Here is a 15,267-nt window from a genome sequence, read left to right as displayed (position 1 = left end):
TTGTGGTACTTTAGCACTAAATGAGCTGATCATCCAGTAGAGGGTGGGATCTTCCCAGCTTCTGTTGACTGCTTTCTGTCTGTATTGCCGAGGGTGGCATACACTATCATTAGCAAAGATGCCCTGCCAAGAATACTGTCAGCCTCTTCCTATGCCAAGGGAGATTCCTACTAAATATGCTGCTGGTCAGTCCCTACCCATTTTCTGTGTCCTGGGTGTGTAGGGGTGACTTGACAGGTTGTGTCCTTTTTCTGTCCAAAGTGCCTTGCCTCTCAACCTTTATCCACTTCAATATGTAGTGATTAATAGGCAGGGTGCTCGGGAGCAAAGCCTTGGCAAAAACTCATGAGGGTCAAACAATCAACAACTAAAAAACTTCCATTATTAAATAACTAATACAGAGTCATTGTATTAGTGAGATGGGTGGCATAGAAATTCAATCAATCAATAAACAAACAACTACATAGATTCTGATCAGGGATATTACTTAGCCATGCTGTGTAATACTAAAGAGTAGAGTAGAGTAGAGTAGAGTAGAATACAGTAGAGTAGAATGGAATAGGAATAGAACAGAATAATAAGAGTTGGAAGGGACCTTGGAGGTCTTCTAGTCCAACCTCCTGCTCAGGCAGGAAACTCTCTACCATTTCAGACAAATGGCTATCTCTTCTTAAAAACTTCCATTGTTAAAACATTCACAACTTCTGGAGGCAAGTTGTTCCACTGATTAATTGTTCTAACTGTCAGGAAATTTCTCCTTAGTTCTAGGTTGCTTCTCTCCTTGATAAGTTTCCATCCATTGCTTCTTGTCCTGCCTTCAGGTGCTTTGGAGAATAGCTTGACTCCCTCTTTGTAGCAACCCAAGATATTGGAACACTGCTATCGTGTCACCCCTAGTCCTTTTCATTAAACCAGACATACTCAATTCTAGCTACCATTCTTTGTTTTAGCTTCAAGTCCCCTGATCATCTTTGTTGCTTTTCTCTACACTCTTCCTAGATTCTCAACATTTTTTTTACATTGTGGTGACCAAAACTGGATGCAGTATTCCAAGTGTGGCCTTACCAAGGCAATGTAAAGTGGTATTAACACTTCACGTGACCTTGATTCTATCCCTCTGTTAATGCAGCCTAGCATTGTGTTGGCAGTTACTACTATTGACTAGATTCCCCCAAAGATATTTTTGGAGCATGAATTGTTTTTGTTCTACATGGATGCTCCTAGAAACCCCCGCCTATGATCATTTGATCTTCATTTTCTAAACTGAAGGCACTGCAATAGTCAGAACATTGGAATAATACAGCAACTGTTCCTAGACCCCTATATGGAGGACAGTTTATTATTTATTTTTTTAATTCATTAGTTGAATTCTCATGAAAATAAATATATATTTCTAGGTTCAAGTCCCCCCCCCCCAAGTAGGCTGGAAAAAGCATTGCCCTTCTCACAGATTCCCAGAGTTAGAGAAGGAGGAAGAAGAGGAGGAAGAAAAGGATGAAAATGCTTCTCTATAAAGGTATTTATGTATCATCTAAATAAGGCACTTGTGTTTTTAAATAAGCCCATTGACAAGGAACAGTATGAGTAATACGTGAAGTAGGAGGTAGCAAATGCAGAAGAAATGAAGAAAAATGAGAATGTTACATTTCCTTTAGAATGGTTTTGAATAGTGTGCATTTGATTTTTAAACATTACCATCGGTACATTTCAAAAGAAAGCAAGGGATCGGGATGGGCAGCTGTAGGAAATATTTCCAGGGCTTCCTGTCTTGGGAAAACAAAATGGAAAAGAAATGGTTAAGAAACCGGTAAGACAAAAATTAGCTGGCAATTGACAGGGCAATTCTAATTCAGAGATGGAGGACTTTAGGATTAGATTTTTCTGGTTATAGGCTGATACCAGAAATCTGTTAATGGAGTGATCGGAGCCTTTGGCTAAGATATATCAGCAGGGTAACTAATATAGGGGACAAGAATAGATAGGGCAAGGAAGAGCCACACTTTAGCACAACCAAACCTTCTGCAGCTACAGTTACATCCACAATATTAGCATCATTAGACTTTTCACTGAATCTAATGGGCTTTTTCATTTTCTCAGCCCTGCCAACTCTGACATAACTCAGATTTAGAATGTCGCACAATTCAGCTACCTCCAGCCGTTTTGGACGCTTCAAATTGAGCGTCCTTACCTGGTTCCTAACTTAAAAGTCTCTACATGCAAAGGAGAGATTGCCATTTGCAAGGGCTCTTCAAGATACTCAGGAAATATACGCACAAAAGCACCCTTAAATGGCTCAGGCAGAAGTGGCAGAGATGAAAGATTTGAAACAAGAAAACAGTAAATATTAAGACAATCACAGCCCTAACACCTTCACCGAAAATGATCATTTGTCTTTGAATGTAGACCAGTCTTTCCCAAGCTGGCATCCTTTCGATCTGTTAGGACTGCAAGCCTCCAGAAGACCGAAGGGGCAGTGTTAGCAATTTTGCAGCCAACGTATCTCAAAGGCATCAGCTTATGGGAAAGAACCACTTAAAATAATTTATAAGTTGATACAGAAAATTTAAAGCACCATCTCTGGTATTTCTACCAAACTTAGAAACTCTTCTTCATTATCTGTAAGATAGAGATCAGCGCTAACTTTCACAACCTGGAATTCGTAGCCAGCACTACTACCAGCTACATTGGCGGGGTTTTTTGGAATTGCTACCTCACAATGGAAGGGCATTGTGTGGGGAATGCTGATTTAAGAGCTATTTTATATATATATACCCGGCTTGCAACTGGGGATGACTTAGCTCAGCAAAACTCAGTAAGTATCTTGTGTCGAGCTTTTGCTCGTCTGGTTCAACCCTTGGGAAATACTGAGAAAGTCAAAGCAGCTCTGGGTTTTCATTCATCCTGAGAGTTGAAAACATCCCCACATGTCTCACCAGGTTGGGCTCAACCGCAAATGCGTGCTCGCCCTTGGTACGCAGCAGTGAATAAAGTGCAGTATCTTTGGCAAAACCTAGGCGACACTGAACTTCTTTCATGTAGCCCAACACACGGTGTGCTGAGGGGGCAGAGAACACCATGGCCGGAGTGCAGCATTCGGTCACAGGCACAACGTTGTAGAAGGAGGGCGCCAGGCGTCGAAGCTCCAAAAGGTAGTGGCGGCCAACCAGCTCTACTAGCAGCATGCTGTATAGGGCGAAAAACAACATAATGGACCAACTAAGGCTGGAGCGGCTGGATGCCCAGGAGTAGACAAAGCCTAAGAAGGATCCTGAAAACAGGCCTAATCCCAGCCATTCCAGGATCCTCATGGGTTCTGGATTGATGTAATGTTGAAGTCTCTCTGGATGGTACAGTTTGATATAAAGGGCATCTCGGAGGTGGGGCTTTGAGAATCGTGCCTGTAACAAGTGATGGAGGACGGGAAAGAATTCCTCTTCTGGTAGGGTATCATCTTCCACCAGCAGGACATACTCTGGTTTATATAGCTGAAGTGATTTCTCAAGGCAGTAGGTGTAATCTTGCTTCTCCTTCTCAAAACGGTTTGGAAAGAGGTCCAAATTTTCCTGACCACTGTAGTGGTTCACCACAGCAAAGAAAGTGGCAAGCAGCTTAGCATCCCGGTGGTTGCTGGGATCTGTTTCCACATTACAGAGTAAGAGCTGGTGGTGCTGGCAAGGAGGGCCACATTCCCGGAGCAGGCGGTGGAAGCGGGCTGCTACCTGAAGGACATAGTGGAATTCCGGGTGCCTTTGAACAGTAACGATGGCAATCAGCAACCATGGCTGCAAGGCCTCTTTGGTCAACTTCTCCGAAGTATTCTGCAGTCGCTCAAAGTAACGGAGAGCACTCAAACCTTCCTCTTGGCTCTGCTTTAAAAAATGTTGGGTCATCGAGTTCAGGTACCAACCGCGCATGTAGAAATAAGAATGCAGGAGCTCTCGGCAAGTGAATGGAGCGATCACGCCAAATGTCACAACACTCAAGACCAGGAATTGCAGGAATGGGCTGGACCAACGGCACAGTCGGCCCCAAGGCAGCAATCTGAGTGAGAACATGGCTGACACATCTGCAGTTCGAGAGCCCTTTGTTTTTTTGCTGCATGCCATTTGGTCAGCCTCTTGCTTCATGCAGCAGACTGTCTATACTAAGGTCATGATTGGATCTAATTCTGTAAAGAGTAAAGAAAAAAAATGGAGAAGTAGTGAAGTAGTATTTGTACTGATGAAGAAGTAGTTGTACTAAAAGCTTTCATTTAAACAATATTTTGCATGATTCCTATTCCCTCTTAGAAGTTCATTTTAAACAATGAGTACCACCTGACTGGTTCATACCCAATTGATCTGTTGCAGATTTAATAAGCAGATTCACATGTCATTAAATAAAAATCAAGGTCGATACTATTCCTCCTTCTCCTCTTAATTTGGCTTTAGAATCTCTTGCATTATACTAAAATCCTTAATGGATTTGCACTAAGAGACCACAGCGCACAAGGCCCTGCTATAAGCAGATGATATATTTCGCTCATTGAGCAGACATTTCTATTCCTAAACTCACTTCATGAGTTTGGTTTTCCTATCTGATTATTCTGTTAATTGGATAAATTATATTAGATGTCACTGGGGCAGTGATTTTGCCACATATGTGTGGAATGGAATTTTTACATTGTACTTGACTCCTTTGTGTAAGTAAGTATTTACAGGAAACTTTCTCAATTAGTAAATGTAAAATAAATCCATTGTTTTCATGAAAAATTCCATACATTTGTGATTAATATGAATTAATTCTAAGGGGCTTGATTCTTTGAGAGGCCTTTCAATACTTCTTTCTTACATTATTTTTTACAGGACACTAAATAAATTACTCTAATGAGGTTATGCTGTGAGATTTTCGTTGTATAAATTACAATTACTTCTTGGCAATTTAACTTCCCCGCTGTCAGGTTTATCCAAAGGCATTTATTCTAGATTTCTCACCATTTATAGTTAGGAACTTTAATACTATGCTCCTTTTTGACTCATATTGAGATTTATTGTTAAACTCAATTTAAATCCTGTCAAGTATGAGAATATCTCTTTGTACCAGGTTCACATTCAATATTTATATATCAAATAATTTAAATTTTATATAGAATGTACATACTGAAAACGTTGGGTCACAAATATATATCTTGATTCTTTTACATATACAAGGCTCAAATAGTGGATAATTCTATTTTATAAGTAAACTAGGCCTCTCATAATATTATTACTTTGAATCAATTAGGAAGCCAAAGGCCATCACAAAAGTTTGTCCTGTAACTTAGCACAAGTTAAATAGCCTTGGACAGAAAACCCACTATCCACATTAATGAGTTATTTGTATAAGGCAACATAAAAAGGGGAAATTAATGAGGTGTAAAACAAGGACAAGAGGAAAGATCTGTGGGAGAAGAGGGTATATATTTTCAAGGAAATGTAAATGATTAGAGAAGAATAACTTAACATGAAAAACACATGCGATGCCTATAGTAGTAATAAAGTTTGCAAAGAACAAGAAAGAATGAAACAAGTTGTTTTTTGGTTTCTAGGGATTAAAAGCCAGGCGGAAACCAATATTCCAGAACAGAAAAATATTTTCCTGAGAGGATTATTATTTGCATTTTGAATCTGTGTTTTCACCATACTACATTTGAGCAATTATAACCATTGCTTCTTTATTTTGGTTTCACTGTATATACTTTGTTAAAAAAAAGAGTCAATTTTATTTTAAACCTTGGTTCAGTTAAACATTCCATTGGCAGGGAAGACATATGCATTTAATTTCCTTTCGACTGGATCACAGAAGAGAAATAGTGTTTGTTCCAACATTGTTAAATTTCAAAGTAATATTTTTCAATAATTTTACCAACAGCAAGTTACTGAATCCTAAAACAACTAAATGTATTTCGTTCACTTTATTTTGGCTGGAAAATCCAAGAACAGCAATCCCGATATATTTGATACAAGCTTCAGTGGAGAAAACTAAGGATAGAAGATAATTAGCGTACCTAGGCCAGATTGTGTTATGATCCAAAATTAATTTTAAGAATGGCCATTACTAATAATGCAGTTATGTAAAATCTTCCGGTTTCATTTCCCTCTAACCTCCCTATAATGATTAAAGTATCACACTATATTCTTATTTTAACAATGATTCAAACATTACCTAAACCAGGGGTCTTCAAACTTGGCCCTTTTATGAGTTGTGGACTTCAACTTCCAGAATTCCACAGCCAGCATGAATCACAAATAAACCTACCATATCTTCTTCATACTGTGGGAACTTAATTCACCTGTTTGTTTTATAGGTGCTGCCTGAACCCAGAATACTGAGCTGAGAAAAGCTTAGTATACCATGTCACATGAATGCATCATAAGTTTCAAACAGTTTGAAAATGATACGCCACAAAAATTTTCCATCTTTGGCCCACCATCTTTAATAGCATCTATTTATTTTAAAACTTTTAAAAACTGCGCTCAGAGAAAGAATGGAGTCTCACTCTTTACATGCTCATGTTTTATTCTTTCTCTAAGGTCTTCAATTTAAGGGAAAAAAAATACATTGCCTTTCTATTCTCTCAAGGGCTGGCAAACTTTGTGGCTGATTAGTGTAAAACTGTGCAAGGGAAATGTGGGATTAAGAAGAAATGCAGATAACTTCCAGGCTATAAAAATTAATTGATTAGGTGAAAATGTGCAGATTAGAAAAAGTGAGGTTGTTTGAGGAAAGAATATATACTCAAAAGGGGAAAAATGAAAGAATATGAAACCAATGTTTTCTGGAGAGGAAATTAATTCTTCCCAATGCTAATTTGCCCAAAGCAGTGGAAATGCATCTACTTTTGTTTTGAAGACATTTGGTCTCCCAAAGAAAAGACAAAACAGACACGGGTATGTGCTCTTTCCAAACAGTTTTCCAGATGTTATGCCTTTAAAAAGTGCTCTGGTAATGCCAGTAAGAACTTAAATGAGCCATCATTGTGAATAAATTTGCCCTTATTTTTGTCCCTGTATAGGTAGTCCTTGATTTCTGACCACAACTGAGCTGAAAATTTCTATTGCTAAATATTAGAGATATTTGAGTTTTGCCCCATTTTACGACCTTTCTTGCCACAGTTGTTAAGTGAATCACTGCAGTTGTTAAGTCAGTAACACGGTTGTTAAATGAATCTGGCTTCCCCACTGACTTTGCTTGTCAGAAGGTTGCAAAAGGCAATCACAAGACCCCCCAGGACACCGTAACCATCATAAACATGAACCTGTTGCCAAGCGTCTAAATTTTGATCATGGCCTTGGGGATGCTGCAATATAAGTGTAAAAAATTGTCATAAATCACTTTTTTCAGTGCCGTTGCAACTTCAAACAGTCAGTAAAGGAACTGTTGTAAGTTTAGGACCATCTGTATTTAGGAAAGTAAGGGAAAGGAATTTTTGTCTTAAGTGCATAATCTCTTTCACCTATTGAAAGAAAAAAAAAAGATTTATGCAAATGAACCACCCTCTACACATCTCTCTCACCAAAGCATGTAATAACTGATATAACACATGTATCTACAACTGGTGTCAACGAAACCTCATTTCCTTGCATCTCCTACACTGCTAATGTTACCTAGTATGGTAATGAAATCTCTACAACCCCCAAATCTGGGGCAGCTGAAACATGTAAAGCACTATGAAGCGGTATATAAGTCTAAGTGCTATTGCCGGTACCTACCTTTGGAAGGATGGGCGTATCCTATACATGCACCTAGCAATCAAATTGTATCTGTTCAACATCAGAGACCGTTGAAAAGGATCTTTGGCTTCATCTTTTTGGTCTGCGGCCCTTTGAGGATCCCCGTTTCCAGCTTTGGGAAGATTTCCCAGGGCGACCTCCTCCTACCTTTGCTACGCTTACCTGGACATAGAGAGCACGATGTACACCATCACCAAACCGCCGAGAAGGAAGTGGAACCAAAGTCACCTGGCGGGCGTTCCGTGGATAACTTAATTCTTAAGGAGTTCCGGACATCAAAGGGATGCTGGGAGTTGTAGTTTCAAAAGCACCCGCGAAAGGGGATGGTCACCAGCTGCAGAGCTTTGGCCATCGTCGGCAAATCGAGCTCGCCAGGACCTTGCCTCTCTTTTTTAAAATTTAAACAGCATGTATGCTGACTTTAAAAAAAAGCCTTTAATAAAAATTAATAATAGATCCACACAGAAAGTGTAACTTTCGGCTGCAGCAAGAAGCCAGCGAGCTAAATAATTCCAACCGCAGCCGTTGGGATGGCCTTGAATAGTCATTCCCAGAAACTTCGCGCTCCATTCTTTGAGAAGGAGTTCCAACTGGTGGTGTACTCTATTGTGAGCCGTTCAGAACCGCTTGGTAGAAACAGGCGGCATATCAATTTAAGAAAGAAAAAGGGAAGAAAACCAAGAGAAAACTGAACCCGGAATCTGACCACTTTCGCTCAACTCTAAAGATTACGGAGCTATGGGCGGCAGCCATTCTGAGTCAGGGCAAAAGAGGCCGTTCTAAGGAGAGGGAAAAAAAAAACGAAGCGAGGCCGGATTGGTTGCTTGGCGTTTGTCTTCTGCGTAACAGTTTCCTGGGGCAATTGTTGTAGGCCGCAGGCTCTGTGGGGCTGGTGAGCGAATGCGCAGGCAGAGATCGTATCGGCTGTCGGGGAGGCCTTCCTTTTTGGGGGGTGTCGCCCTCCTTCTCTCCTGGGACGGCGCGCAGGGAGGGGGAGGGAACTGAAGAGGCGGGATTCAATGCTGTCGTAAGCCCAGTGGTCTCTTTCTGAGGCTGGGGCTGCCGGGGGAGATGGAGGTGTGTGTGGGGCTGGAGGAACCGCGGACGTTGGATTGCAGACCCAGCGAGCGGTAAACGGCGTCCCGTGGGCGACTGTGGATAGCTTTGGGCACTGTAGGTGTCTCTCGTTAAGACTTCCCCTGAGCACGAGCAAAGTTCTTTTCCGCCTTTCTTTTGAGCAAGCAGCCTCCGTCCTCAGTTGCTTCAAGAGACGCTTAGAAGAGAGCCCCCCCCCAGGATTGTTTTATCGGTTCTTGTTTTTTTTTTATTTCTTGCTTTCCAGGGTGCACACCTCATTGTTGCTGGATTTGTTGGTATTTTGATCCGGCAAACAACGAAGCTCAGAGAGCACCAAGGACTCCATAGTTCAGTCCTGAACTCCAGATATTCTATTTTCATCTAGTTTTCAATAAGCGGAACGGCAAAATTACAAAGACAGCAAGAAAGTGGGACAAGAATTACCAAACGAAACATAATATGACAGGCTTAAGGAACAAGGTTTTGATCCAGGGGTGGGATAATACTTTATTCCATAGCCTGTCACATGTTTGGTTTGGTAACTCTGTCCCTTCTTGCTCTCTTTGTAATTTTGCTGTTCCACTTACTGAAAGCTAGCTGACAATGCAGGTAGTCCTCAACTTACAACAATTCATTTAGTGATTGTTCGAAGTTACAACAGCACTGAAAAAAACGACTTATGACAATTTTTCTGACTTACGACCATTGAGTATCAGTGCTTGTCAACTGACTCACAATTATGATAGTTGCAGTGTTCCATCTTCTGACAAACAAAGTCAATGGGGAAACCAGATTCATTTAACAATCGTGTTACTAATTTAACAACTGCAGAGATTCAATTAGCAAATGTGACAGGAAAAGTCATAAAATGGGGCAAAACTCACTTAACAAATTTCTCACTTAGCAACATAAATTTTGGGCTCAATTGTGGTCATAAGTCAAGGACTTACCTGTAGAATATCTGTAGCTCAGGATTGAACTGTGGAGTCCTTGGTGCTCCTGAGCTTGGTTGTTTGCTTGCAGATGTTTCATTAGCCAACAAGGTAACATGAGTGCCATTAAGTGTGGAGTTTGCTTTCTGTTTATATATAGTAGCTTGCCTTGCCGGTTTTTGGTGGGAGTCTAGTAGGGCAATGAAACATCTGCAAGCTGACAACCAAGCTGAGAGAGCATTAAGGACTCTACAACCAGATGCAGTTCAAATCCCTGTATGCTTCAAAATAATTAAATCAAATGTAAATGTTTTCAGCTCTGATTCCCAGGGGACTGTCAGCAGATCTCACATGGGCAAAAGAGCAGTAAATAGCGAATTAAACGAACAAGCATTTGTGAGATCATTTTGTGGATTTCAAGATGGAAGGAGAAGGTTTTTTTTTCTTTATCGAAAACCAGTGTGGCCTCGGATGCAAAAATTATAACACAAAGAGAGGAGATTTGCATACATTTTGTTTCAAATATAATTTGCTGTCTTGTTTAGTTTTTTTTCCCTGATTGTTGGAAATATGTCTTACTAAGACCAATGAGCAAAATTAAAATTCATACATTTACAATGTTCCTTCTCTTTCTTTCAGGAAAAATAATTGGAGAAGTGGGAATCTCCATTCTATAACTATGTCTGGGATTGGGAACAAACGAGGGGCTGCAGAGACTAACCCATCAGCTCCACCAGAGAAAAAGGCAGGAGTTGAGGACTCAGAGACCACTGTGGAGACTATTAAGCTTGGTGGCGTTTCCTCAACGGTTTGTATCTCGTGTTGGGTTTTACTCTTTCTTTGGAATGCAATATTTTGATTATTGTGCTCTCCTTGACTCTCATAGCCACTGGGATGAGTTCTATTCCAAAGCTGGGTGGATTTGGGTCTAACTCTCATCAAAATGATAAACTTGTTCCTAGGATAGGATGTGGGTGATTAATTATGAGTCCTTATTTCTTTTTCCTTTCATATTAATTTTCTTTATGAATTTTTATAGGAAGGAGGATATTTGAGAAACATTGTGTGATAACCCCTTTGCTGTAGTGTGAAATGTTATGAATCGGATTTTGATATATAGATGCCTAGTGTTTTCCAGATATTTTGGAATTCAGTAGCAAAGGATTGTGGATATTTGTGGTCCAAAAAATGTGGAGGCCATCAGGATGCCTACTGCTGACTTACCACTTCAGACATACATTGAAATGAATAGTTGTTCTTCCCAAACCTAAATCAACATTGTAATCACTATACCATGTTGGCTTTATTTCAGGAAGAACTGGACATTCGCACACTCCAGACTAAGAACCGAAAGCTGGCAGAGATGCTGGACCAACGGCAAGCTATTGAAGATGAGCTGCGAGAGCATATAGAGAAGCTGGAAAAGCGTCAAGCCACGGATGATGCTTCGTTACTGATCATCAACCGCTACTGGAGTCAGGTCTGCATTTTTCCCCTAATGGTCCCATCCCTTCAATTTTACTTGGCGAACTTTCTTATAAATGAAACATACCCTCTTTTCAGTTTGATGAGAACATTCGCATCATTTTAAAACGCTATGACTTGGATCAAGGCCTTGGGGATCTCCTGTCAGAGCGAAAAGCATTGGTGGTACCAGAACCAGAGCCTGATTCAGACAGCAACCAAGAGCGCAAAGATGAGAGGGATCGAGGTAAAGTATTTGATACAGGGTGGTGGATGTTTTACAGATGCTTATGATCTCATGGTAGCATGAAATAATTTTATCTTTTGGATCCAGATTGCATCTAGTTATAATTACTTTCTTGCACTGTTATAATTTAGGAGAAATATTTGAGCCTGCATTCTCCTTTCTGGCTACACTGGCTAGTAGCACTAGTGAGGAAATGGAATCCCAACTACAGGAACGTTTTGAGTCTTCCCGTCGTGCAGTTACACAGATTGTGACAATGTATGATAAACTTCAGGAGAGAGTGGATGTGCTGTCCCAGAAGCTGAACAGTGGAGGTATGGCATTTTCCAGAACTTATGGATATACTATATTACATTTTCAAAACATTTTACTTAGAGAACCTTTCAGGAAAAATGGGCAAATCTGTTGCTAGTCCATTGACTTTACTGCCAATTTGTCAAATAAATAAAGATTTATAGTACTTGATTCTTTTTTTTTTTTTTTATTGAAAATTTTTACATTTTACAAAAACAAATCCCCTTCCCATACCCCCCCCTACCCCACCCCCCCCTTCCCAACCTCCCAAACCCTCCCCTGGACTTCCCAGAGCTGAGTACAGGCTTAATTAAAAAAAAAAAAAAAAAAAACTTAAAACACTTTTAAAACCTAAACAAATTTAAATACAATCATCATTCTATATAAGCTCCCTCCAAAAACACAAATTTAAACATTACTTTCTTTGAATATCTATATCTATAATATAAAATCTAATTTCTCCCTCTTTCTTTATCCTAAAACGAAAAAATAAACATACAAATCTTTGTTATACCATTAAAGCTAAATACTCTTAAAGAACTTAAAGTAAGTACATATTTCCTTCAATCTTCATAATCTTCTCTCCTATCCAAAAAGAAAAAAAAAAAAAACAAAAACTTAAAAAACCTATAAGTCCTAAACAAATCTAAGCACATTTAATTAAACAAATTATTTTGTCTTAAAAATATTAATAATAATATTTAAAAACTAAAAACACTTTTAAATCCTAAACAAATCTAAATACAATCATCACTCTATATAAACTCCCTCCAAAACCACAAATTTTTAAAATTTAAAATATTAGAATCCACTCACTAAAATAAGCAAATTATAATCCCTTCAAAACACAAATTTAAACAATATTATCATTAAAGGTTCAAAACTTAAAACAACAAAGTTAATAAACACATTAAACATTTCAATCTTCACCAATAACTAATTCCATCCGTAAAAAACTACATCCTTATCAATCTCAATTATATTAGTATTATTAATTATTCACATTCCAGTTTTTTCCATTCTCCATTCTTCCATTCTTCCATTTCCCTTCTCCATTCTTGTATCAAACTCGTAAGAAATGCTGCAAGTTCTGCCTTAGGAGACTGCTCCAAAATTCCTGAATCTCCCATCGACTCCGAAGCCAATAAGGGTTCCTTAAATTCCTCCTTGTATTGATCTTTACAATTGTAAGTTGTACAAGTTATCCTCTGCCCGTTCCTCTCTTGTTGATGCCCCTCAGACTGAGATTTCCCAGTTTCCATTTCAGGCAACAATTCCACCCTTAAAGATTGCTCCAAAGACTTTGTAGGTCTAACATCTCCCAGAGATTCAGAAACCACTAAATATGAAACTTCCTTAACCTTCTTCTGTTGCTGCTTTTCTTTGGGATTATATACTGCACAAGTTGTCTTCTGCTCCTCAACCTGGACTTGTTGAGGCCTCTCACACAAAGATTCTCCAGTTTTCATAAATATAGGCTCTTCAAACTGTGATTCTACATTCTTTTCTTCCAAAGCTTTAAACTTAATTGATGGCGATGCACATACCCCCAGGACCGAAGTATAAAAATCTTTTGCTTGAGAAACAGTATTAAGTCTATAACATGTCCCCAGGTAATTCACCACCATTCCAATCGGAACATCCCATCTGAATGAAATTTTTCTCTTTTTAAGTTCATTTGCTAAAAAAGCAAACTCCTTTCTTCTTCTTAAAATTTTAGATGGGATCTCTTTAAAAATTATAACATCTTGTGAAGCAATTTGAAATCTCTTCTTATAATAGGCTTGCACAATTTCATTGCGTAAAGATCTTTTACCAAAGTAAATTACCACATCTCTTGGCAGATTCTTCTGTGCTGCCACCACAGAGTTAACCCTAAATAATTTTTCAATTTCATTAAGTATTCCCTCTTTTTCTTTATTCAAAATCAATGCAAAGTCCTTTGCAACCATCTCCTTCAGATCTCCTTGCAAAGACTCTCCCAGGCCTCTAATTCTTAAGGCATATTCCATTTGTCCATATTGAAGCATAAGAATCTCATTTTCCATTTCTTTTTCCATACTTTCAATTTTCCCCTCCATTATGTCCACTTTTTCAGCTACCTCTTCCACATGGGAGTTCACCTTTTCAAGAACAGAAGCAACACCTTCTAAAGCCAAAACAAAATCTTGTCTCAAGATCTTATTGTTTTCCTCTAAAATCTTTTTCATTTCTGCCCTAATTTGAATTATAACATCTCCCATCATGTCTTGCAAGTCCTTCATAGTTATTAGCTGACCCCCAGAAGAGGGTGAAACTGTTGATTTAGAAACTGTAGAAATCCCTGGACGCTTTGGAGCCATCTTAAAGAAAAACCTTTAGTCCTTCTTAAGCAATTATAAAAATTCCTTCAAAAATATAACTCCCTCCAAAGAAGGTCATTATAATAAAAAGAAAAAAGGGAAAAAAAGGAAGAGAAAAAGAATTAAAAAAAAGTTTTACTCCTTCTTAAAAATTACAAAAAATTAAACAGAAAAAAAGTCCTTCAAAAAAGGGTCATTACAATAAAAAAAAAAGGGAGTTCAAAGGAAAAAAAAAGGGAGAAGGGAAAAAAAAAATAATTAAATAAAAAAAGTCCGTTCCAAAAAAAATACTTAGAGATACCAAAAACAACCATTCCAATCATAAGGAAATAAAAAGAGAAAGGGAAAGGAAAGAAAGAAAAACACCAAAAAGCCTGCCGGTCAGCATTCTAACTTCCAGAAAAAAAAACACCGAGGAGTTTGCCGATCGCCATTTTACTTTCCCTTTCAACAAAGAAAAAAAATAAAAAGAGAGAATAAAAATAGAAACAAATCTTAAAACTTAAAATCCAAATAAGTCAAAGAAAGCAAAAACTAAATCCTCTACTCAGCTCTGTCCATTTAAAAAAAAAAACTCACCAGTTCTCTTTAAGCACGGAGGTGTTTGCGGCGGCTCGTTTTGTCCCTGAGGACAAAAACAGCTGGGAAGCGGAGACAAGTCTGAACTCCGTGGGAGCACTCCTTTCACCCCCCCAAAAAAAAAAACTTGGGGGGTGCGAAAGAGGCTCTACCACTATTCAGACACTCTCTACCCCCCCCCTTTGCCCGGGAGGGGGATTTTGAACCGCTGAACAGCTGATATCTGCTGTTCATAGCGGTTCTTACACTTACCCAGGAGGACGGCTACAAAGTAGCCGCCATCACGCACGCAAAATCCACCGGAAGTCCAGTACTTGATTCTTTTGAAATTATGCTAAAAATAGATATTTATCTGGAATTGCGACTTCAGATCAGGAGAGTTGCCAGAATAGGGAAGATTGTGCCTTGTAGTAAACTGGAATTATCAGATAAAATGAATTTTGCATATGTGATAAACTAAATCAAGGGAACGTTTTTGATTCTTCTCATATTACTAGATTTCGAACTCCCATTACTCCTGGCTATTGTCCATATTGTCTGAAGATTATCAATCCAATAAGATGTTTTGATATCCTTGAATG

General features: G+C 38.9%; 2 protein-coding genes across 6 annotated transcripts in view; one reads left to right on the top strand and one right to left on the bottom strand.

Annotated features, from left to right (window-relative positions):
- The window catches only part of RNF20 (ring finger protein 20), a 49,542-nt gene that overhangs the window by 11,517 nt on the left and 22,758 nt on the right, over window positions 1-15,267 (top strand). Inside the window, exons 1-5 of one of the 4 annotated variants that reach the window (XM_039322175.1) lie at window positions 8,510-8,643; window positions 10,400-10,568; window positions 11,073-11,240; window positions 11,324-11,471; window positions 11,603-11,785. In XM_039322175.1, the coding sequence (XP_039178109.1) occupies window positions 10,440-10,568; window positions 11,073-11,240; window positions 11,324-11,471; window positions 11,603-11,785 (628 nt within the window). In that variant the 5' untranslated portion in view covers window positions 8,510-8,643; window positions 10,400-10,439. The other 3 variants (XM_039322172.1, XM_039322173.1, XM_039322176.1) reach the window with 3 other exon arrangements.
- On the bottom strand, window positions 805-8,171 carry PGAP4 (post-GPI attachment to proteins GalNAc transferase 4). 2 transcript variants are annotated; one of them, XM_039322178.1, is made up of 2 exons: window positions 7,914-8,171; window positions 805-4,168 (listed from the first exon to the last, which is right to left on the bottom strand). In XM_039322178.1, the coding sequence occupies exon 2, from the start codon at window positions 4,125-4,127 to the stop codon at window positions 2,874-2,876; it is 1,254 nt and encodes a 417-aa protein (XP_039178112.1). In that variant the 5' UTR covers window positions 4,128-4,168; window positions 7,914-8,171; the 3' UTR covers window positions 805-2,873. The 2 variants fall into 2 exon arrangements, with proteins under 2 accessions (XP_039178112.1, XP_039178111.1); XM_039322177.1 differs by having other exon boundaries at window positions 7,731-8,168.

This window comes from Crotalus tigris, unplaced genomic scaffold (assembly GCF_016545835.1).
Source record: "Crotalus tigris isolate CLP2741 ecotype Arizona unplaced genomic scaffold, ASM1654583v1 scf7180000023864.505019, whole genome shotgun sequence".
In the NCBI taxonomy this organism is placed as follows: Eukaryota; Metazoa; Chordata; class Lepidosauria; order Squamata; family Viperidae; genus Crotalus; species Crotalus tigris.
Note: the sequence above shows the minus strand (reverse complement) of the source record. Positions and strands in the feature narration are given on the sequence as shown.